Below are 24,503 nucleotides of genomic sequence, written 5' to 3'. Positions count from 1 at the left end.
ACAGTGGTGACAGTTTTGTTAGCGTCAAATTAGCGTTAGCCTTTAGCTTTAATGCTAAAAACAGCTACAGTTACAAATGCAGAAGTCTCCTCCGGTGAAGTATTTACAATGGAAGACGTATTTTTCTGATTTAAACATACATTTAAAGCCATACTGCACAAAATAGGTGTTCTAGTTTGTGAAAAATGCCTCTTCCAAATGCTTTATTTTGATAGCCCACTGCAAAAAGAAAAAGCATCACACTTCACTTGTTATTGTCATCGATCTGACTATGACTTCTCAGGACAACTGCGTTCTCCCCTCCAAGTCAGTGACGCAGCACTACTGATGTCAATGAATGTTTTACCAGTGGTACACCAAACCGCTAAGTAGGGGAACCCCACTCAAGTACAATAAAAGCAGACATCACATAGACACATGGCATGAAACTCGCCTTGGACAAAGATGTGGATGTGGAATACACACCAGGGATATCTGACCAAACTTCGGAGGAAAATACACATACATAAACAAGGTCATTTAAGACTTGAAGTTTTATTGTGTTTTATTCAACACCGCGAGATTGTGCTTAGATTTGTAAGGAGTATTTATGTTGATTCATGTGAGCACTAAATAGGCTGTTTATCCTTCAAAATGATACAATAACTAAAGAATATTTAATCATACATGTTTGCATTTGATCTTTCCACATGTAAAACCTTTTATAGTGCTACGTTTCCATTATGGCCCTCCAAGGAAATCCCTCTCTGCTTTGATGCTTTGTTATTTGCTGCTATACTAACTAGGAACACTATTCAGTCCAGAAAGTGTGATGCAAGTGTAAAGTGAGTTTGCAAAGTTACCCAATTCAGTCTGTACCACCAAACACAGTTTACTTCTGAGTCTTTTGCAATGTTCTCTTCGTTTTTAGCCGGCCATTTGTCTCTCTCGATTCTTCCCGTCAGCTATAATTTACACAAGTCCAGCGACTGAGAGGGAGCAGAGCTGGGACAGGTCTGCCGAGGTCCGAGTGGGAATGTGAAGGATGACACAGGGAGAGGTTTTCCTAATTATCACTCATGGAATAATGTATTAAACATGATTTTACAACAGGAAAGTGGCAATTTTATGTAGAAAACCTAAACGTCATGGGAAGACGGAGAATTGTAACCATAAGGGTAGAGGTGGAGTTCATACAGAAAGAGCATCTTGGTGGCTGAGTGACAGGAAAACATACTGGAGCCATGACAAGGCTCCCCACTGTTTTACAGGAGGCTGTAAAACACACACACACAACACATGCCACATGGACTCCACGTCACACACAGCACTGCCTCTGCAAACAGGCAGGGCCACGGCTCAAGAGGAACGCGTTCACGCTCCGGTGTCATTTAAGCAAGGAGGAGGAGACTGCAACATTCTCCAACAAACCTCCATCAAACATGTCTCGGAGTTTCTTTGTGGTGTTCAGTTTCAGTTCTTTTTTATTATGAAATCTTTTGATGGAAATCTCCAAACAAAAAATCCACAAAGGCTCAAAACGTTCCTCTTCGAAAAACGGCCAATGGTCAGGTACTTTATGACCAATTTGTGCAGCCCAAACATACAACATAAAACCCCAAAGAGAGTTGAAAGACCCTATGAATGGAATAAAAACGTACAAAGTCAGATTTGTGTTGTTAAATCCTTGTGTAAATCTAGGAAACTCCACACACTCAGCTCAACACATCAACAACAGTCAACTTTGGCCCATATTTTTGACAAATGTAATGTAGACCGAGGGGTAATGTGCAGAAATCACATCAGAGACCCTTTGTCACGCGCAGCCAAAAACAAGATATGCCGAGCGTTGCCGTGACGACCGCTAACAGTTTGCTCCGTTCACCTGGGGGCCCTGACAGAGTCTTGGCTCCGGAGAGAGAGAGGGGCCCGGAGCCAGGAGGGAACCGAAGAGACGAAAGGCAGCCGTGGCTTTGATTAAAGGACAATGAGGAGAAATGACAGAGTATGAGCTGGAGTTGCCCGGAATACCATCTCTGTGTGATGGTGTTTACTGTAGAAGGGGGGGAGGCCCGTCTTACCAGCCAGGGGTGAGGGATCTCAGGCAGGGGCATCTGAGGAGGAGCAGGGAGGCCATTGTGGATCTCCGACTTGAAGCAGGGCTCTGAAAGGATAAGATGAAGTATTTGTCTCGGAGCTTACTGCAGTAAAGTAACAATACAAGTGAATAAACCAAACTGTGAGAAAAAGAGTACATTCTTCCTTTTCTGGGTGACATCTTGGACCAAGATAGAGTAGAATAATGTAATAGAACAAGAGAGCCAACTGGTGGATACATCTATACCTGTCATGATAATTACTATATCGACTCATCATTCAATAATTAAACATTTTTTGTTAAAATAGTTTTTTCTCCATATTGTTTCTCCTATTTTGTAGCACTTGTGTTTCAATATGTTTCTTGTTTTTGCAATAAATACGTTTTTTTAGCGCAAGAGATGAATGTGATTTACTTTTTTTGTTACATTTACGAGGATAAAGTGTTGTCAATAAAATTATTTCTATTTTCCTGCCTCAATTTATCAAATCTCAATTGCAGAATACTAAGTCAGACACATGCTGTGGCACATCATCTGACACCCGTCTGGAACACAAAAGGACTTTTCTCAAACTCTGAGCTGCTTTGAACAGGTGATTTATCATTGATGGTATAAACATGTAGGCCAAGGACAGGACCTGCATGGACTGACAAAGGAGTCCTCTCTGCCTTTGCTGCCGCTCTTCCTGCCAGCACTTTGAGCGCACCTGAATATATAAGCCACACCAATAAAATGTATCATTTTTTACATATATAGGCCAAAAGGAACTGCACTCCATCATCTCCATGGATTTGGAGCTGCTATTGCGTCGTTCCCACGTCGGCGTTCTTTCATTAGAAATGGCCGAGTGTTTTTGAACTCACTTGTATTAAATGTAGGTGCATTGTTATTGATAAGATGACACAATACTCATTATGACAAAAAAATAAATAAATTAGACATTCCGTTGTGTAAGCCACAAGGTTCAAAGCTTGGGGAAAAATGTGCGGCTTATACAAGTCCGGAAATAACGGTACATATTTTGATGGTCTTGTCTACACTCATAGACAAGACCATCATTCTTTTTACGTCCTTGTGTTTTCCTCTCTCACCTTTGTCGGCCAGGACTCTGTTTAGGATGTTGGACAGGTGTGTCTTCTTCTCCCTGATCCCGGCGCTCAGGTACTCCCGGTCAAGGAGGTCCAAGAAGAGGCGGAGCTCCCCCACCAACTCCTCCATCGCTGCACACAAAACATCACACACGTCTCTCTCAAAACGGGTCGAAATAGCAAAGATCACAACATTTGGACCTGGCAAGCCTTCTGAACATCAAAAAAACTGGTGCCAACAGAAAGTCCAAGTATGTGGGTATGTTTGCAGGCGTTCATGTGTCCCTATCTGACAACGCGGTGCGATATCAGCGCGCTGGCTCGAGATAACACGACGATTTCCCAAACTCTATTCGGAGCCAGTCTAGCGTTGTGTCAACATGTGATAGCTGAGGGTGAGGAGGTACGAGGAAGCGTCAGGAAGCACAGAAGTGAAACGGCTCATTTCTGCCTGTGCGGAGAACATCTCGACATAAAACAATGTAGATCGTTTTAGCTGGAACCCCCGTGCTAACACAACCTAAACAAGCCTTGTACGCACTGCAAGTACGGGACACCACTGATAACGTACGCACATTTCTCATCAGAAGAACCGCCTACATTCTTGCAGACATTTATCTATGTTTTCAAAAACACCTCTGACTCCTGGTGAGCGGACGTGTGGTGATCAGGCTCGGGCTGAGAGCAGGAGCTACAGCTGCTTTCACACATTCCTCACATAATCTCATTACCCTCCAGCAGACGGCCGAGAGTGTCCAGAAGAATGGGATATTTACTTGGGGTAACGCATACTGAGTGTTCCGTGAGATATATACGCTATAGTAAGCACATGTACATGGACTGTTCAACCAATCTGATGCATTTCCGAACTAAAAATGTCTAAAGTACAGGGATATAGGACAAACAAAGGAAATTGTATCTTATTGGAACAGTTTCTTGGAGGGGCTGAATTGATGACAGTTTGCTATGCGCCCCCTTCTTTTTTGGACTGAGGTGTTCACGAGGAGCAGCAACTCAAAAAGGAAACACAAGGCGTGTGCGCATGGAGCAACCATGAAAGTGTGGAGTGCCCTTAAAGCAGCAGCAAGCGCTCGTTGAAGTCACCGACCCACTTTTTTCCCTAAGCGACGCCCTCAGGCTACCAGCAGAAGCATTAGCGCAAAGTTGTTCTTGCACAAGATCGAAAACTTGCTTTGACAAAAACTGTCTTTGCGCCAGGCACAAGATCTGGCCCTTTGACTCAGTTGTTATAATTGTCCTGTTACAGGCTGCGCGATATGAGAAAGAATGCGACTTAATTCTACACAATATATAAAATGCACACTTTTTTAACGTGGAAAAAAATTAATCTGTCAGATGAAGGACCTCTACTGTATGTCTCCGATATTTTGTGGCTTCTTGCATTATGATTTTTTTTGTGTGATATAGCGATAATTACGTGATATATTATGCAGTTCAAGAAAAGATCATTAAAGTTGTTGTATAGATGGATGTTGTAGTATTTGCTGAAGACAGGCACGAAGACAGTGCACTATAGTTCATTGTTAACATACTCTGATAGGGTATAAAACCATTATGGGGAGCTTTAGTGGTGCATTTGAACGCATCACCAGGGTGGTGAGCAGCTAGGTGATTGTGTGTAGGTTAGAAAGCTAAAGAAAGCTCTCCACATAACACAATGAGGTGGCAGAGCGTGAGGTGGACCACCCTGAAACAGGACCCGAGGCTGCGCAGAGGTGCGTGCTTGTGCAAATAGTCACCTACGCCTTTCATTCAGAATCACTCCACACTGTGATCACGAGGTACTATCCGTGTCTGACCTACTCTGTGAACTCCACGTCACTCACCTCTACCTGGTCGGAACTAGACTAGAATGAAAGATATTATCTACACACGCAGTTACTCACAAGTACAGACGCAACTAACGATTATTTTAGTAGTTTGCTCTATAGTAGACGAGTCGCCTGTATATTTCGTATTGCACATTCGCATCATCATGTGAGAAATTGTGTATAGACCAAGGCAAATCTGAATTATATGGACGACCTGAGTGATTTTGTGACACATAGTGGCCATGTGGATGTGGTGATGACAATTATTGGGTAATACACTGTGCTAGCCTGGCCAGACAGACAGACACACTCCTCTATTCCATCTATATGGGAGAGTCGTCTGGACACAAAAAAGGCAAAGCAGCTCCAAGCAGAAGCGAGACTTATGACTATCAGCCAATCAGAGGGTGTGATAAAGTCAGAGCAACATAATCAAACATGGCGGCTCATAAAAAGGGTGTGGGGCAATGTTTTTTTTTGCAAAACGGAAGAGAAAAACACTTTACCATCAGCATGATCGTTTGTTTCTCTGAACAGGGAAAATTAGACTAATTCTACAAGACTCCAGTGTCTGCGTACATTGGTGTATGAATGAGAGTATGAATGGGTGAGTGGATCCTTGCTGTAAAGCGCTTTGAGTGCCTAATGTAGGTGGAAAAGCGCAATATAAGTTGAGACCATTTACCATTTTACCATTTTACTCCACTGAAATTGATTGTCAAATGTTTCCATGACTTAAGAGCTAGTGTTAACATCAAGCTAGGAGCACACGGTCCAGACCAGGGTTAGGCTTGGTGAAGGGTGTCAAAGGACCAAGAGCTGGACCCTTTAGACATCTTTAGACTCATCAGGTGCTTATGTTTACAGGTAATTGTACAGGTCACAAAAGCACAACGCACCAAAGCTAAGCTAGCCCGGAGCTAGCTCAGAGAGTCGCACTGATTGATTTGCTGCAGATATTGTACGTCACTTACTCTCTATCAGAAAGAAATGAGTGCAATCCTTACGCAATTTAGCCAAATGAGCTTTAACAAATGAACTTGCAATTTTACTCGCACCAACAGTAATAATAGAACATGGAAATAACGCTTTCATTTTTTTTTTTTGCCGCCCATGTAAACAGGTTTTTTGGTCCACCGTGATACTTACCTGAGACACGCTATAATTTTCTCCTAACCACATAACATAGCACTTGCTGCATCAACAAATCCGAGCATGCACACAATAATAGCAACCAACGGCTTTGGGTCTGGTGAATTTTGTTGACTAATAAACTGTGCCATTGTTTTCGACAACTTTACTCAAGTTCTTGTCAAAATTCACGGGTCAAGCTGAGACCCCTGTGCTAACTCTTCTGCAGATGTGTTTTTTGTGAGTGTGAAAAAAAGTGCTGACACCGAGCGCTCTTCCCAGAATACAGCTGTGGTGATTGACGGGAAGTAGATACCTGCGCGTGTCTGCTTCATGTTACTGCAACAGCCTTTTTAACACTTAAGGCATGTGTTTAGTCTGGGGTTTTGACAAGCTTTTTCATGCCAGGATATAATTGGATGACAATATAGACACGCATTAGAAAGACGAGCCAAAAATAGTTAAGCGTGGCTGTTTGCATACTGCAGAATGTTGCATTATGTTATTGTTAAAATGTGTCGAAACATGACTTGAAAAATCAGGACCAAAATAAGGCTAAAATGGAAGCAAATTAGCAAAATGACGACAAAAACTGAACTGTGATACACTTGACACCATAATAAGTTCATTTTTGACAGACGCAAGACCAAAACACCTACTTACACAACAGTAAGACATTATGTAGGTGAAAGTTTTGAGACGTAAGCCTGGTTTTCCCCAGAGAAACATGTCTGCCTCGGGGTAATTACAAAGCATCAGTGTCATAAAACGCTGCCACTCTTGTAAATCATCATGGGCTCTCGGCGAGTGTACTTCAACACAGCATTTACAAACATCATAAAGGCACGGACCGGGCTGGAGACACGCTCTGGAATGCCGAAGAGGGAGAGAAAATATAGGCCAACCTAAGCCTTCACTGCTCCACCTCTGACGGACAATTTGTACTTTTGCGCAGTAAAACCTTCAATCAATTTGAACATGAATCAAACATGAAACTGCAGATAGAGGCATTATTTTTGCACATTTTGACTAAATATTGGGGGTAGACAACATCCACCATACATGCCCCCAGATGATTTTGAGGAATACAGTCAATCACACAACATGTAAACACCAATTAAGTACTGGTCTCCTACATCTCCTACATCGTTTGACTGGGTGCAAACCTCACCAGCTATATGTCATTGTACGTACTGGATTAATCCACTGTGAAAAAAATCTTATTTTAGGAATACGGGATAATTTCTGAAAACCCCATTACCTACTCCAACAAAGATTGACCTCAATCATCCAGGTAGATACCAGTGTTGGCCCTTGAAGAAAAGAACTGGATGATCCTTGAAAGGTTGGCAACTATGTATATTAAAAAACATGAATGAGTTCCATGCATTTTTTAGTTTAAGGCTGAGTTTGAGTCAGTCAGAAGAAGCATTGAGTGATTTTGTGATATATTGTGGCTTCTTGCTATAGGGATATTGCATCACCCCAAAAAAAAAAACATGTGATATATCGTGCAGCCCTAATAATGATAGGCTTATACCACATTAGGTTCAGAGTCTCCCATGCATGCACATGATTGAGGTGCATGACACCACAATTAATGCTGGTGAACCTTGTGAACTTGGCTCATAAATCCATCAGTTTGCCTGGTGGTTGTTATGTCATACACCAGTAATGAAAGGTGAAAGCTAAGCAAAAAAGGTTACAGCTGTATCCAAAAGCCCCAGCAAAGCCAATGCAGGAGACAAGATCCTGAGTCACAAGTGAGTCGGTACTTACCCCGGGCTAATGCATCAAGGGGCGGGTTTGGGGTTGTAATTAGAGGACTGTTGGTATGAGCAAGCGCCATCTGTCAACAAATGTTTTTGTTGCACGATTACGTAAAAGGTCAGTAAAATAAACCAGCTGGTAACTCTTTACAACAATTGAGAATTGAATAGATCTTCATTACTATTGAGCTAAGTTCCTCGAACTGATAACAGGCCCGTCTCATTATTCCTGAAGGCTCTGTGAGGTCTGTGGAGGCCTAATTGCATTGTGGGTTGAGTGTTACGGTAAGAGCTGCGGTTCATGATAACTGAGGTTGGTGATAGTCATGGTTACAGCTGAAATCATAGCAGCATCATGCAGACTGTTCATTAGCATCACTTCCACACAAGAATGCAGCCCGTCCGGGAGAGGGAGTCATAAAAACTTAGGACGCTGATGATGAGTTTGAATATTTGGAAATGGGAAGGTCACTCAAGAGTTGGAACCTATTTAGGCAATCTGAGGAGGTCGACATATTTAAATGATCAGACCGTACAGATCAAAATGCTACGAAAACTAATAACTTTGTCACATTGAAATAGAAAAAACAACAAACCATCAGCCATCTTTATCAATTTACCGCCAATATACTTCATTGAATCGCTGGTCCCTACCTCCCAAGGCCTCAGTGCCAAAGTTTACCAATTAAATTCAAAACTGATTTTCAGTACTGAGAATCTTATTACAAATCAGAAGATACTTTAGCTTAAATACATGGAGTGGACAAGGTGGCTGTATTTATTGTATACAAAGCAATTTCTGGGCAGTGCCAACAGCCAGAAGCAGAAATCTAAGTGTGACCAGTTCATTTCCTTCAGAACAAGTGGAGGCAGCTGTAGCATGGCAAAACCCTTTAAAAAAATGTACAACTCTTAAAGCAAGGTTTGCAAGTGTCTCATGCACAGTTGCAATTTTTTATTTTTATTTTTTTAAATCAATATTGTCATTTCTTGCATTTTTAGCAATAGTCTCCAGGAAAATACAGCAATCACATCCTCTCACTACCAAACTTTAAACAAAAATGATAAGGTGTTAACAAAACCCAAGGAAATTGCAGCGCATGCCTTTGTCCAGCAAATGCTGGTTTGCCTTATGCCCGGTGTACATTACATTTTTGTCTTATAAGACAATTAGATGTCACATTGCAAGACATGGGGATTGTTAAACCCTGAGCCTGCACTCGTCTCCACAGTGAGAGGATGGCTCACTCTCTGACTAGCGTTCCTAATGATCTGACACTGCCTGATGTCTGTCAGCTGGTCTTTGGTCAAACGATGGTTCTATTTGAAATGTTTGTCCCTGTCTCACTGTTAGACTAAATATAAATGTGAGATGCCTGAAAACCTTACTTTAGTAATCGTTAATAGGCCAATCACTGTTCTGTTCAGGGCAGTGACATGATCGTTCTCTATATCAAATTGCAAACAATTTCAGAATCTCCAACTTCTTACCACCTGCATAGCAACTGGACAGCCCTCCTTCTATAATCCTTACTCAACAGCTTTTTGGCATGCATAAAATTAAACTATACGCAGTCATCTTTATACTTAAGCCTTCATAGAAATGTAGTGGTGGTGGGTGTTCAAAATAATGACGTCTTTTCCTGGTGAAAGTCATGCGGCGTTTCCCGCTCCCTCCCCTCACATCAATCTCACTGTGGCAGGACTTGAACAAACTTCGGGAGAGCGCTGTCCCGGGGCAGATCTCAGCATTAGTTTGTGATGAAAGATGAGCTGCCGGGATCTGTGCAGCCGCCGCTCTGTCATTACGGAGTTTTTTTGCGAGGTTTCTTTCGTTCCGTCGGACTTCACAGAGAGGAGCTGATTGCTATCGAAGCATACAGGTGGTTTAGCCGAGCAGCAGATGTTCCAGCCCACCGCAAACTGCATCTGATGCTGAAGAAGAAAGGGGGTAGGCGATGGAAGACGGGGCTTTAGGGGAGTTATTAGAGAGCGGGAGAAATATTGTGGGTGCAAAAGAGGGACGTCCCAGAGTGAAAGATTGATGCTCCGTTTTGGTATCTCGCTTAAAGACGTAATTAGAGGCTTCTGGGCTGGAAACCACAGGCTGAGGAGGGGGATGTGGCGGAGTTGAGTGGAAAAGAATATGAGCGGGGTGGGTGTGAGAAATTACAGTCACAACTTTTTGATTAGGGAGCAAATGTTGCAAGTGGAGGACTCGGTTCTCTTGGGACAAACTTGCCATCGTTTTTGGGATATCGTTCAGACTCTTTCACAATGCAACTTTGCAACATTTGGTTTTGTTTAAACGTTTTCTTCAGTTGAGATCGTTTGTCAGATGTCCATCCCTAAAAAGGTCGTAAATCTATTGAAACCTTATTTATCAAGCACTCTTAATCTCTTTGTTGTAGTTTTTCCTAATTCTATGAAACACGCAAAGACATGGGGATAACATGCAAACTTCACACCAAACACCAAGGGACAAAGCAATTATAAACAGCTTATTTAAGCAAACCCTTGGCATGGGTCCTGATTAAGATCTAAAAGTGAATATTTTACTAGTCTAGCAGGTTTAGCGTTCTCTCCAAATGTTAACGGAACTTAAAAAAACAAACTGCAAATCTCTTCACAATTCTCAACTCGGCAAAAACTGCAACAATTGGTATTCTTAAAATGAAATGGCTTGTCAACGCTAAAACAAACACGTCTTGCTGTTGTCATCCTAGATCAAGTCAATAATCTTAACTCCCAGTTTCATTCTCTACTGTTCAATTGTGTTTGCTGCTGATTCATCTGCTTCTAAAACCAACCTCGTCTTGCGCCGTCCCACACAGTAATGGCATTCCACCAGCTCCCCTAATCCCTAAAACCTTGTCCAGGACAGACAGAGGGGCTAACAAGCTCATCTACTACAACAATAAGCTTGTTTAAAACGTCTGCTTGTTACTTAATACCAGTGGATCCTCTTCTAATGGACCACAACAGCTTCCAAGATTTTGCTTTGTACAAACGCGAAGTTAGCAAGTTAGAAATAGGCCATGTGTCTTATACATTTTCAGGGCACATTTTTGATGCACAGTGGAGGAAAAAAACTGTTAAAAAAAACAAAGCTGACTACCCACAGGCTATGTGCTAAGCTGCCCAGGGAAGCCAACTTGACCACAGACATAATCAGAACACGTCTAGTGAAGGTTTGTGAACTTAAAAAGAGTTGGCGTTTGAAGAGGGGAAGGCTAGCTCAAGTTTGCACACCAATACCACCTCACAGGCAACTACAAAAGCCAAGTTTGTCGAATACAGGCCCATTAAAATGTGTGCTATTTCATAAAAGGGTCTCCCAAAACACAACCGGGGGCCAAAGATCTCGCTGGTTGTGTTTTTCCAGATGGATATTGACACAGGGGAGGCTGGGAGCACTGCGATTACTAGGCCTGAAATTAAAGTGCGTGCATGCCAGCGTACTGACAGGTCGGCTTTGGAGAGAAGGGGCCGGAGATTACAAACTCATTTCTCTGCAGGACTAAACTCCCAGAGACTGGGATTTGTGTGTGTTTATGTGTGTGCGTGTGTGTGTGTGAGTGGGGGGGGGGCATGAACTTCAAATGAAAGTCCAACATGTCCAGGAGAAAAGCCTTGAGACAGGAAGGCACGACCAAATGTGGGGAGAAGAAGCCGCTAACTTTTCATAAAAAGTTGTATTTCTTTTGCGGGTCACTGGGGCAGGTACACAACATAGATAGTTTTGTAGATAGATTTGTAGATAGATTAGATAAGATAGATAAGATAGATAAGATAGATAAGATAGATAAGATAGAGCAACACTACGTGCCCAAAGAATGTGATCATCCTGAATGACCAGGTTATTCCATCAATGGATTTCTTCTTCCTTAATGGCACGGGCATATTCCAAGATGACAATGCCATCCGGCTCACATTGTGAAAGAGTTTTTCAGGGAGCATGAGACGTCATTTTCACACATGGATTGTCCACCAGAGTCCAGAACTTAACTCCACTGAGAATCTTCTGGATGTGCTGGAGAAGGCTTTGTGCAGTGGTCACACTCTCCCATCATCAATACAAGATCTTGGAGAAAAACTGTTGCAACACAGGATATTTTTCTGGTCAGGCGGTGTCTAAGAGTAAATTCAAGGACTTTTCTGATTGTTCAAGAATATCTTTTCTGAGTGAACTCCACCTAAGTTCCATATCAAGTATCATTGAATTATCACTTTATTTCATTTTATTTTTGTTGTCTTTATTGTCTACTTGGACCTCATGTCTGAAATAAAGTTTGATGATGACAAGCTGCCATTATGTTACTTCACGTAACTCGCAGAGAAAAATCCTGACGTGGTGCATTTACATGATAAAATGTATAGAAACTACAATACTCCTTTTCACTTCTTATTGACAATTCCACAATTACGACGACTCTACTATCACAGTGTGTTCACCATTACGAGCACACTCTACCCTCTAGAGGTCTCTTAATTCAGATATCTGCATGCTCACGAATCAACACATTCCCATTTGGTTAGTGGACCAGTGTGCATTTGTGGGACGAATGCCAAGTTACTTTTAAAAACACAGTAACCCTGGACCCAAACATGTTGTGGCCATTCTGCGCTCTGGTGTGACTTGTACACAAAGGCTGTCTGTCAGAACGCGAGCAAATGCTGAGCGGACGGGCGCCACATGATACTGTGCAGCTGCCAGCGCACGCCTCTGATTGGACCAACTCTGCTCTCATCTGTGCAGGGGAAATCACATTCATCTGCTTGATAACACAAAATAAACCAAGAAAACAATACGATTCGAATTGTTTAAGGACAATAACATAAGACAAAGATGTTTACAGTGGAAATGTCATGTGCTTTGTTTTATTTTTCATGGCTCACATGCTGTGTTGTTGGGGTGTGTGGGGACCTGTAGTCTATGGCAACAGTAATGAACAACAGACTCTGGAAACCGCTGCACGTAAAAGCTAGAATGACTTATATTGTATTTAGAGAGGCTGAAATAATAGGCAAAAAGCTTGTTTTGGCTCAGAGCGCAGGTTTAACATATGCATGTCATTCCTGACTCTGTTGAAACAGATTGTATCATGGTCGATCAGGAGTTCACTGAAGGCAAGTGTCTCAGGACAGGGTTTGTTTGACCTGGTTCATCTAACAGGCTGTAAGGTGGAAGGAAAGTGTTAAAGTATAGTATTTAAGAAAGTTAAAGTATGGCCTCATCACACATGTTGTAGTACACTTAAGTTATGGGTCAAGCTGACTGACTGAAAGGTTGTTTTATGGATAGGTAAGGTAGCTAATTACAACAATATTCAAGTGAATGAAACAGTAAAAATGGCAAAACTCATTTCAATATGATGGCAAACAATGCAGTGTCTCAAATGACAACAGATGATTGAAATGACTTGTTCTGACAGAGACTGAACGCTGCATGGCATAAGGTCAGAACACAGCAGGAGCTGGACAAACCCACTGACGCTCATGATCATGTCAGATCCGTTTTCTTTACCTTATTGTCTAGTTTAACAATACATGCGTTTCAATGGACCAAATCCTTCGCCACGACCTGCGCATAAACTCATGCGAGGTCAACATCACCTGAAAGGCGCGTGTTGTAAAAGCGTGTGCGCGTTACCGACGTCGACAATTTCCTACAAAAACACTCATTACGAGACAGGCGAGTGTCGGTATTTCGAAACTATATCTCCTCGTGCAACAGCAGATTTACACTGCAATGAATTAAAGAACAACTTTTGACAAAACCGCAAATGCTGACGCAAATCCACGCCGCACAGGTGACTGTCACTAACTCACGTTACGCAGCCTGATCTCTAAACTTTGTCTTTTCGAACCCTGTGTTTTTAGTCGCTGGAAAATCTTAGCTGTGGCTACATACCCCGGCTGAAAGTGAAGAGAACAGGATCGCTCCTCATCGTGAAGTCAAACTCATCCACTCCGCTGCAGGTCGCGCACAGAGCGGCCAATGGCCCAGCGGCTCCCCGCTAAATAACAGTACAATCCACACGAACGCAAACTTCGTGTATCTTCCCCCTTTTTATCCAACTTTATTCCGTTTGTGGTGAGCCCCGGCGACTGGGAAGGCTCTCTTTCTCTTTCAAACGTTTTCTCCCATTTCTCTCCTCCTCCTGTTTCCTCCCCCTCCTTCAGAAGTCTCTCTATCCCTCTCTCTCTCTCTCTCCCTCTCTCTCTCTCTCCCCAATGTGCCTCTGCATGCAGCTCTGCTGCGTTCACGGGCCTACGGACAACATGAGCCCCAAGCATCAAGCTCAAAGCAACTACGTTCATAGATAATTATAGCACAAATAAAGCAAAGTTATAGTAAAGGCAGATATGATGCCCTGTTGAAAACTACAAACACAAAGGTCGCGTGCTCAAACCTGTGAATACTCCCCTCAAACTCAGCCTGCCCGTGTTTTCATTTTTGGCCACTAGTGTCAAAGAGGGGGCGCTGTTTCGGAAAAAGAGACAGATTGATATTACAGTTCAAACATTAGCACAGATATCAGTATATTGAGGAGAGGACATGCTGCTGGTGGAGCATTTGATGCTGATTGGACCAAGCACACTGCAAATCCATAATATATTCAGTTTAAAACAATGCTGTGTAAAGTATGCAGCGGCATACCTCGTTTTTCCGCTCTTGCTGCGTTTGTTACATACAGTAATATCCATTTGGCCCAAACCACCTTTAGTTCAGTTTTCAAACAGATTCAACAGAGAATTCAACTTGCAGTTCTCAATGAGAGAACTTTAGTTTGGTTTTGCCACACTGAAAACTTCCAGTAGCCGACCTTTGACTTACATAATTTAGGTCCACATGATGTTAGATACAGCCACCAGTATTCAGTTTCCCATCATGACTGAGACTGCTGTTCAGATTCCCCATTTGACAAGAGTAATATTGTTCTTAGCATCTTGTAAGCGATCTGATCAACTCAGCCGTCGACAGGCGTGACATACAATGTGACTGTTATATTGCAGCGCAGCAATTTGAAAACAAAACATTGATATTAGTGATTATGAAACTGGAGTAGGTCCAGAAACTTGAGATCTAATTTCTTTCCATAAGACTCAACTTTTTCGGTTACAGTCTGTTCTCAACTTCCTCAGTTTTCTCATGATTTTGTCCAAGTCTAGGTCCATTTTTAGACATGGGTTAGTTTAGGATTTGTAGGTGGTTGTTAAATATTACATGAGGCTGTACTTGACTGAAAAAAAAATGAAGAACCATTGAGCCACAGCAAGGCAAGAAACTGTCTATTTTAGCTCTGACCATACATGACAAATACACCTGAACCTCATCCAGAGAATTGTCCACCTTCATCGTGAAGCACATGTTTTTTCAGGCCCATCTTTAAACGAAGATTCATTTCATACGAATCCTGATCTGGACAAAAAAGGCAGAGCTTCAGAGAAAGAAAGGAATATCAAGTGACCTCGGTTTAAATCCCTGTGTTCCAGTGTGGCAGATGGGGTATTGACCTGAGACTGACTGAAGCCCCATGGGACGGGGCGAGGCCTGGCTCTCAGTGGTTTCTGATGGTAATGAGTGCTATTACACAAGTCGGCATTTACATAGCACTTACAGTGGAGAGAGAACACCATGAAGGGCATACTCCAAGATGAATATGGATTCATCGCACACAAATTGTGGAGCATGAGACATAATTTATTCTCATTGTCATTACAAGAGTTTTTAATGTTGTCCTCATATAGGCTTTACATTTTGACACTTAAAGCCACACTGTGGAACTTTAAGGTCATGTTGCTCACACGAGCAATTAAACAAACGTAAAGCTCAAAACATAAACAAATGACAGCAATGAACAAAATCCAAGCTCCTTAAGGCTGCCCTCCGCAATTCCACTTTGCCAGTCTGGAGTTGTTGCATTTCCACATTACATCGCTTGATGTGCCTTCAGAAAAGCGATCTAACGCTTTCCTGCAGAAGCAGAGAAGAGCTCCGGCAAACTTCGGGTGTGGGTGGGTCGGGTTACAAAGTACACTTTTTTTTGTCCTTATATTGTTGGCTTACTACATACAGAGCATTCTTATACATAAATGCCACAAAAGTCGACTGTGTTTAGTTTTAAGGGGTAAACATGCCATAGTATGTTATGTTTAGATGTCACCTGGACGATCGCTTCTGTATGACTTTGATCACCGCTACAAATGCATCACAATAGCCGTGCCCAAGCACATAATGACACGTGCATGTGATGAAAGTCGTAATGCATCAATAAGAAGCAAGGTGAAACTAAAATCAAAGACACAGCATCTTACTAACCTGAGGAGGGCAACTTCTTAGCGTCAGGTAAAGCTGCTCCACTTTAGTCCAAACTCCGTTTACTTGACAGAAAGACTCGTCCATGACGTGGTGGAGGTAAAGCCTCATGATAGTTTCTGCTCCTTGTTTCCTGATAAGTCCATTCGCGATTTCAACGGTTCCTCAGCGGTGCAGTAGCAAAACAAAGCATCAAGTGCTAATTCTCCTGTAAACTCGGCGTCACGTGGCGCACTCCCGTTTGAGTGATATCCAGCTGCAGCGAGACTCATGCAGCAGTTTTTTAATGTGCGCGGGTCGGGTCGCCAAACTGAGAGGCTTTTCTCCGGGTCGGGTGGGTCGGGTTTAAATTACAGCGGGTCGGGTTGATGCGGGTCAGAAAAAAAGCCAAACTGCGCATCTCTACCAGCAATGCTATCGTTGCGGTATGTGTGGCTACTTGATTTGAGGAGAGGCAAGTCCACTCATAGAAAGTCACACATTTTCCTACCTAGTTTTCACCAACACAACACCCGTAATGAAATAAATGCTTGTATTGTGCTCTATTCATTGGCTAAAATGTTACGCTGTGTGGCTTTAAGCCTTCCATCTTGCATGCCGTGCTTATGACCCTGGAGTAGGTTAAGGCGAGTTGAGAAATCCACTGGGAGGCTCTTATCGGGGATAGATTTATTAAGATGAAAAGGGAGTGAAAAGAGTGGTGAAAGAATCGTCCTGGTATCTATGTTGTAACTCGCAGCATATTTTTCAAGTCAATCTGTGTGAGCCTTACTGTACAAGGAAGAGCTCATGGTGGACTGATGCATGCTGGGCTGTACAGTATTAAAGTCAACAGTGACATCAGCGTTTTGGCCCCTGACTGAGGCTACATTAATAGAGATTGAGATATATGTGTAATAACAACTTTTTGTTCTCCATTCCCTCGATAGTCATCGGCCTGTCACAGTATTGAGAAGCTCCGGTCAAATGCTCAATCCATGTCTGGTGCAATGACGGAGAAATTACCACAATAAACTCTGACGACGGCCGAAGAGTTGTACATTTGACATTTCCTAACTTTGCTGAAGCATTTCTAACATCCCAGTTCTTCACAGGGATGAGCTTATAGAAACCACCACAGCAAACGGCAAGAACACTAGCTGCAACTTCATCATCATCATTTTTTTCACAAATTTCTTTTAATACACTGGATCAAATACATCTTATTCCACAACTAGCAACAAAAAAAAAATAAATCGGGTTTAGTCCCGCCTGGCATAGAAACACAATTTTTAAAGCTAGATATATTGAGGCAGGCATTGCAATAAATGATAATAAATAAATGATACGACCGTTTAAGCCAATTAGCCTAAAGCATTAAAATCACAGCACAACCTTGTTCTTAAAGCCACGCCGTGTAACACTTCACCCAATAAAGAGAATCAAAATCTTTTTATTGTTAAAAATACCTAATAAACAAACCAACATGTGTGTTTGCTATGAGCTGCTCACCTCTCCAGCTCGTCTCCATGGAGATGTTGACTAAAAGCAGCCAAATATGAGACTTCAATAGGCTAGGTCCTCATCCAAATCCAATCCACTGCAAAAATTGCATTTTCTGTGTTTTGATTTGCTAGCAACAGCAACATCCAAAATGTTACGTAGTGTGCCTTTAATGTACCATATATGACCACATTAACGGCACAAACATGAATGCAACCCACTTTACAATTCCTAACTTGTTATCTTGTTAATATCCCAAGACAGAATGTGTAGAAATTACTCAAGACACAGGCACTGTGACGTTTTCAAATCACTGTTTTGAAAGTGTCCCGCGGCAGAATCCAGACCATCCACAGACACATGATGGCTGTCTGACATTGACCATCCCCCTTTAGACTTATTGGATTAAAACATAGTTTAGTTTTGGGACAAGGCCAGCTTTGTGCTGCTAACATGGAGTGTGCCACTATCCAGGCCCCATGGGAAACCACAAGCAGGATCACGCCTGTAGCGTGGACAAATACTGCTACTGAATGAGCTTATGTTTCTACTCACATGTTGACAAGAGGGGCCTTTAGGTCTCTTTACGACGCCACACTTCAAAAAGCCTTTGTGAACAAGCTGGTCAGTCACTAACACTTCCAATGATGCTGTCAGACCAAGCCCAAAAAACTGTGCTTTAAAAACTAAAGCTGCCAAGTTCAGCTGCAGAGATTTGGAGGACAAAATCATCTGCAGGATTTCATTATTGTCCACGGTGTTGCAGAGTAGATCGGGCAACAGCAAAATCAATGCTTCTGTGCACAAATCACCGACTACCGTTCTTACCCATCTAAATTCTTAAAAGCTATTCTCAACTTGTTGGTAAGAAATACCAATACCATGACTACAACTTTGACCCATTGGCCAAATATTTGTTGAATCAAGGATGACTTGTCCCCGAGTGTGTTTTAGACTCTGGCGTGTCAGCGACCCACAGGATGAACTCACTCCCTCCGACCGGTGCATTTGCGAGTTAGAGGGTCTGAATAGGCAAGTGCTGTCCAGCCTGTTTTGATTGTGCACTTCCCCTTCCCAGAAACACACTGGTATTCGAGGCACGCCTGTCAAAACAGCAGCCGCCAACCTGTGCAGCTCGGCACTCTCACATCAGCGTGGGCACGTACGGCACGCTCCCTCCATCTCAACTTTTGAGTTCTAGAGTCCAGAGACAAACCTAAAACCAACCTAAAGGTCATAAAAAAGTGCAATGCAAATACAACTCTGTAGCCTTGCAGTAGCCTAGTAACTTAATGTTGACAAAGCAAATTCTGCAAATATTATTTATTTCTCTGTGGCGTCTTCAAAGATTGTAGTATGGGGTGCATTACAGCCCATGCATTATGTACAGCACCATAAACCAATGCAACATGTGGTTTCCATAAAACTGTATACAGACGTTTAAAGCCATAGAGTGTAACATTTAACTCAAGCCTTCATTTCACTTTTTTGGGAGAAATTCTCTCCAGACCTGACTTGTGACTTTGCTGGGAGCGGGACATCACCAGCTCATTAAAATACATTAGGACCTCGTCCAAATGGCATATTTTGACAACAGCATTGTCTGGTACTGATCATTAGCAGCACGTTTTACTCGCTGGCATGATTGCGTGTTGGGGTTTTCCTGCTTGTTCAGTTGCTGTTTTGACGTAGCGACATTTCTCCTAAACCCATCCTCAGTGTGGCTTTAAAACCCAAGGACAAAAGAGTCAAATCACCGCACTAACGTTTGGCAGTGTTCCTCCTCAGGGGTCTGGAGTGTAAACGCTGACGTCAAGCCATTGTGAAGTACAGCGGGTGAATCTCAGGTGGCCGTGCGTCAGCCACATCCAGGTCTGGAAGTGCCATCATCATTACCTTCATTATCCTCCTGACTGCGGCCCGTGTCTCTGTCCATATGGGCTCTCACTGTATACGGGCGCATAGAGTCCATATGTGGATCTTGGAAGGCAAGCGCTCTTACATTCCAACATTTTCTTTGTCCGAGCGTATATTACAGCCCGCCTCGTCTCGGGTTACCCTTTCAGGCTCATTTGTAGGCAGACGCATATCTATAGTGATCTTTAAAACAGCACTGTATTCCTGCAGCTGAGGGGGAGTTGCATAATTTGATACGTCGGCCTGTGTCAGCGGCGTACGGAGCCGTGGCCCGCGTCCAAACTGTACAAACTTTTAGGGAGAGCAGGGAGAAGGGGAAAAGAAGTGGGTCAGGGAGGCCTTCACTTGCTTTCCCCAAAACAGCCAAGGCTTTGACCTATTCTGATCACAATGACAGGGTCGCCGTGCAGCTCCCTCGCTTGTCCTAGCAAGTCAATTGTATTAAGATGAGGTGCTATTACGGTGCTGTTCAGTCTGATCAGGCCCCGACTTTTCCGAAGGGCTTTTCTCCTCCATCAGGTGCTGAAAGAGAAATATTTGGGTGAGGGAGCCGGAGGTCAGGGGTCAGCCGGAGAGTAAGGTAGAGGTTTAGGGTGACTCGAGGGGAGCGGAGAGAGTGAGGAGGGAGTGATTTGGAGACATTGAGACCCAGTTGTTTTTGGATGGTTAAAGTTCAGGGTAATTTGGAAGAGGGAGCGGCTAGTATTACACGGGACCTTTTAGGTGTTGGATAAGGGAATGCTGAGAGGCTAACGCTAACCTCAATGGGAATTTCAACTCAGTCAGTATCAGCTATTGACAGAAAAGTTACTCTTTTCACCGTGATTATACCTGTGCTAATCTGTTTGACTAGGTGACATTTGTCTAAATGCTTCATCTTCAGAATGACAGTTTTTTTTTTCTGGCGTATTCTCAGAATTGAACATTTTTTTGTCAAATGTTTGTCGGATTTCATCACAATCAACACATGAATGTAACTTTTACTCAAGATCGTCAAGTAAATTTTTTTTGCCACACACTTTGTAACGTTTGCTCTAATAGTTGTTTGCCCCACACTATATTTTTGGTTAATAAATAGTAAATAGTGCCTTTCTCCCTGGTTTAGGCACTCTTTACATCAAGGAAGGTCAACTATTCACACTCTCATTCATACCAGTGTACACAGACACTGGAGGCAAGGTGGTCTTGCCCAAGGACACGATGACAGTGTGTGCCTGCGGGATTGGAACCACCGATCCTCCTATCACAAGACAACCCGCTCTACTCTGCGCCACCGTCGCCCCTACTCCGTCTACTTGAGAGACGGAGAATATTTTTGTAATGTTGCTCCGAGTTGAATAAATATTTCGGCAACTCGACTCAAACCAAGTAGGTCTGAGACATGATTTTTGAAAGTGTATTGGTGCATTTAGTGTAAGCTGTCACTGATCAAGTAACGCTCCCCGTCAAAAACAAGAGTCGTACAGCGACGCTTTCACGTTCCCTGACAATGACCCCAAACGTGAACATTTCCGACACGCACGATTTGAGCCCAGCCCCGCCTCCAGCCGAGCACTCCTGGGGGGTCACATATGTCACGAAGGAAAGTGTTCACCGTTCGGGTCGACACAGCTTGACGCACAACGCCGCGTTTCTGCCCTGATCAGGTAAGTGTTTATGTAGGGGCCCCCCGGCTTTGGTAATTATGGCACACGGGCTTGTCATGTCGGGGCCGGCGAGCCTTAAGATTACATACTTTCAGCTTTTTACTACCTACCTGACTGTGAAAGAGGAGCGGTTAAGAAAGTAGGCTCCTGGCGGTGTCATTAGAGTCGACTTAAGCTCTCTGGGGTGGTTAGGAATAAGGGAAAAGTCTTCTCATTTCTTCAGAAAGCCTTGTGGCAGCTGATACATGTGGAAGAAACCGGCAATGCTTTTAAAAAATTGTAAAACTCATTAGCCCGTAATAAAAAAAGGCTTTTAGAAGATGTAAATAGAGAATTTGATGTTGAAAGAGTGCTTTGGATTTCCCTTATGTCAAACATCTCTCGGGTGACGTAACGTATGGGACCGGTCAATGTTTTCCGCATGAGGACAGCGCACGACACAAACGTCAACAGAGTCAGTCAAACTTACAGAGAAAGTCCCACTGGGGGCGCAAAAGAAATAGCTGCGACTAATGCAGGAGGTCGCCCACCACACAAACAACAAAAGCTGGACTTTGCTGCAAAATAGGTAAGAGTTGGAGAAGTTGCTCGTGTGTTGTAGAGGAAATGCTGCCGTTCAGTATCAGTGCAGAGCTGCCTGAATGTTTTTTCATTCTCACCTGGGGGAGTATGCAGAGACAGATCGGAAGGCCCGCTGACTTTGTGTCAACTGCCGTGGATATTTGGACAGCTAAGAACAGAAGCTACATGGGAACACTCCACCAAATCACATTAAACTACAAAGTCTGAGGGGAATACAGACATTATTCTCAGTTCATCTCATACTGTATGTCCATTGTTGGCTCGGCGGGAAAACGAGATGTTCTCGACTGCGTAAAACTAAGTGGGGAGGACCTAAACAACCTGGCTTGATCCTTTTTTAAAACAAAAGTAACCAGTTAACACAGTCATCAGATTACTTTTTAAATAAAGTCATCAGAGAAGTAACTAGATTATTTTTGTAGACATTGCAGCACTTAATGCACTCTTTTGTAAGTTACCTCTTGTGGATGCCGTCGACTAATCTAGAAGCTTCCCTTGTGTTGTCCTTGCTGCATCTGCAGAGACAAAAACAACGGTAAAACGTTACACTGGCGCTACAGAACATGTGCTCGAAGACCTGTGTAAACCTTTCGATGCTTTTGTTTTTGCTGAATAAAGAAGTGGCTACACCTAAAGTCGGCATTTCCAGCTGGACTCGGCGCTCGCGGACATTGATTCCATCTGTGGAGAGAGATCTGTGACGGATCGAACCGCACCTAAACTGATTCTGGATCTTGTGAAATTCCTATGCAAAATATGTGTCAAAAAAAAAAAAAGGATCCGGTTCGCACACACACACACACAGACTGTAATAACCACGCTATATGGGCAATTTCAGTCATATTTGCCCAGAACGGTGCAGCCGCGGTATATTTCGGTTCAGCTAGCTCAAACTTGTGCACGTTTGGCTGCAGCAGTGGGATATAAAAGCCATATGCGGGCGGCTGCAGTGTGGTGGGTGATCCCGAGCGGGGAATGAGATGGGATGACATCACTTCTTTCCACTGGATTCAAGGGGCGGGTGGGAAGGGGGGGGGGGTTTCATCATCCAGGCCAGAGCTGCTTCAGTTTAGTGTCACGTACAATCCATCGCGGTAGTCCTGTAGCACTTTCGTCACTCCGTTTGGGCCGGCGCGCTCTGGGGTTTGGTGTTGTGCAAGCTGGAATTGAATACACCCTCCTGAGGGGACGGGTTGGATCTGCCAAAGCCTTAATCTGCTCAGTTAGTTTGGACTCACTAACCTAACTGCTGCACTTTTGTTCGAAAAGCTGGAGGGAAGCCCCGTTTCGTTTGGTCACTTTCTGCTCATGTGCACGACCATCGCCCTGGCTAACCCCCGCTTTTGATCCCGTTTTTGATACGTCTTTGTGGCATTATATTTCATGTTTATTGCAGCTTGCGTGGTGTTTTAGGATATGATGATGCACTTTTAGAACAAAGGTTTACTGTGATTTTAATGCCTGAGAGTTGACAGTATCTCGTTGTCAATAATGTCGTTTATCGCGATACTTTCCTGCCTTCAATATATCGAACTTCAAATTTGTTAAACTGACCAGATGCACCTTTTGGTTTGATGCTCTACATTAATGTTATTTTGTTACTTGTGACAATGAATCATGATACTTAATCCTTCTTCATTGTGAGAACGTTTGCTCCAATAACTCCTGAATGACCGAGAGCTTACAAAAAACCTGATCGTTGGCCACTTGTGTGATGTGTTCATTCCGTAAAATACATGAAAAAAATAGCACTGCCTCGGAAACCCTTTAGTTCCACCATTTTCCCCTTTTCCAGTTTATATTCGAGGTGTGTCGCCGTCATTATCAGGCTAAATGAAGCGCCCGTAGCCCAGAATAGCTGACACTAGCACCAGGAAAGCGGCGGATAAAGTGGGTTAGAAAAATAGCCCGATGGAAAGTTTGCACGACATTGACTTGCAGCCTCTGTGTTAGCGGCGGAGCTTGTATAAATAATAAGTGGGAGCTCCACTGCCAGCGACATGCAAACTCTGAGCGATGCAGCACAGGAAGCACGTGTATGGGCTGTTTCAGTTCAGCGGAGAATAGTGACGCTGAAACGGATTGGGCGCCAAAAAGGTTGGTCAGATACAGCCTGGTTTTTCCCTACATCTGTAAAAAGTACATTTCTTTGGCACGTGTAAATGCTTTCTTTTCAAAATAGTTTTCAAGAAAGACCTTTAAGATACACAAGGTGAGAAAGGACGCACTTCACACCTTCAAATCCTGTGGAAAGGCGTGCAAAGCGTGATCAAAAGAGTGTACGGCAGCAGGCCTCGGGCGGCGAATACCTCTGGCTCCACACCTGCGCCTCTCGCACTCACTCGAGCGGCGGGGGCATTCCTGCAGCCCGCGGGATCATGGGCTCTAAATGAGGTCTATGTCCACGGGAGAATTTGAAGCACGTCGCTCCCTTTAAAAAAAAAAAAAAAAACAGTGTGTGTGCGGAGACTCGTCGCATTCCTTCGGTCAGACAGTACGGGTCTGTCTGCGGCCCTGTGAGGGAACGCACTGCCCCGCCGGAGGTGGGTTATTAGAACGGCGCTCCACAGGGGGCTTTTAATAAACTTATCTGTCAATCGGGAAATACCGAAGCTATACAATGTTTTTGTGTGAGCCCTCATCGCGTCATCTGCA

The 24,503-nt window shown here is 43.4% G+C and overlaps 1 protein-coding gene across 4 annotated transcripts in view; it reads right to left on the bottom strand.

Moving 5' to 3' along the window:
* afap1 (actin filament associated protein 1) overlaps window positions 1–24,503 on the bottom strand; it is a 58,386-nt gene that overhangs the window by 22,937 nt on the left and 10,946 nt on the right. Inside the window, exons 2-4 of one of the 4 annotated variants that reach the window (XM_079579596.1) lie at window positions 22,307–22,363; window positions 3,170–3,298; window positions 2,061–2,143 (exon numbers count right to left, since the gene is read on the bottom strand). In XM_079579596.1, coding sequence (XP_079435722.1) covers window positions 2,061–2,143; window positions 3,170–3,296 — 210 coding nt within the window. In that variant the 5' untranslated portion in view covers window positions 3,297–3,298; window positions 22,307–22,363. Of the gene's footprint in view, window positions 1–2,060; window positions 2,144–3,169; window positions 3,299–13,812; window positions 14,072–17,712; window positions 17,780–22,306; window positions 22,364–24,503 lie in introns of those variants that run through there. The other 3 variants (XM_079579595.1, XM_079579594.1, XM_079579597.1) reach the window with 3 other exon arrangements.

The sequence above is a fragment of the Gobius niger genome, assembly GCF_951799975.1.
Source record: "Gobius niger genome assembly, chromosome: 21".
Taxonomy (NCBI): Eukaryota; Metazoa; Chordata; class Actinopteri; order Gobiiformes; family Gobiidae; genus Gobius; species Gobius niger.
The sequence above is the reverse complement of the archived record's forward strand: the minus strand, read 5'-3'. Positions and strand labels throughout refer to the sequence as shown.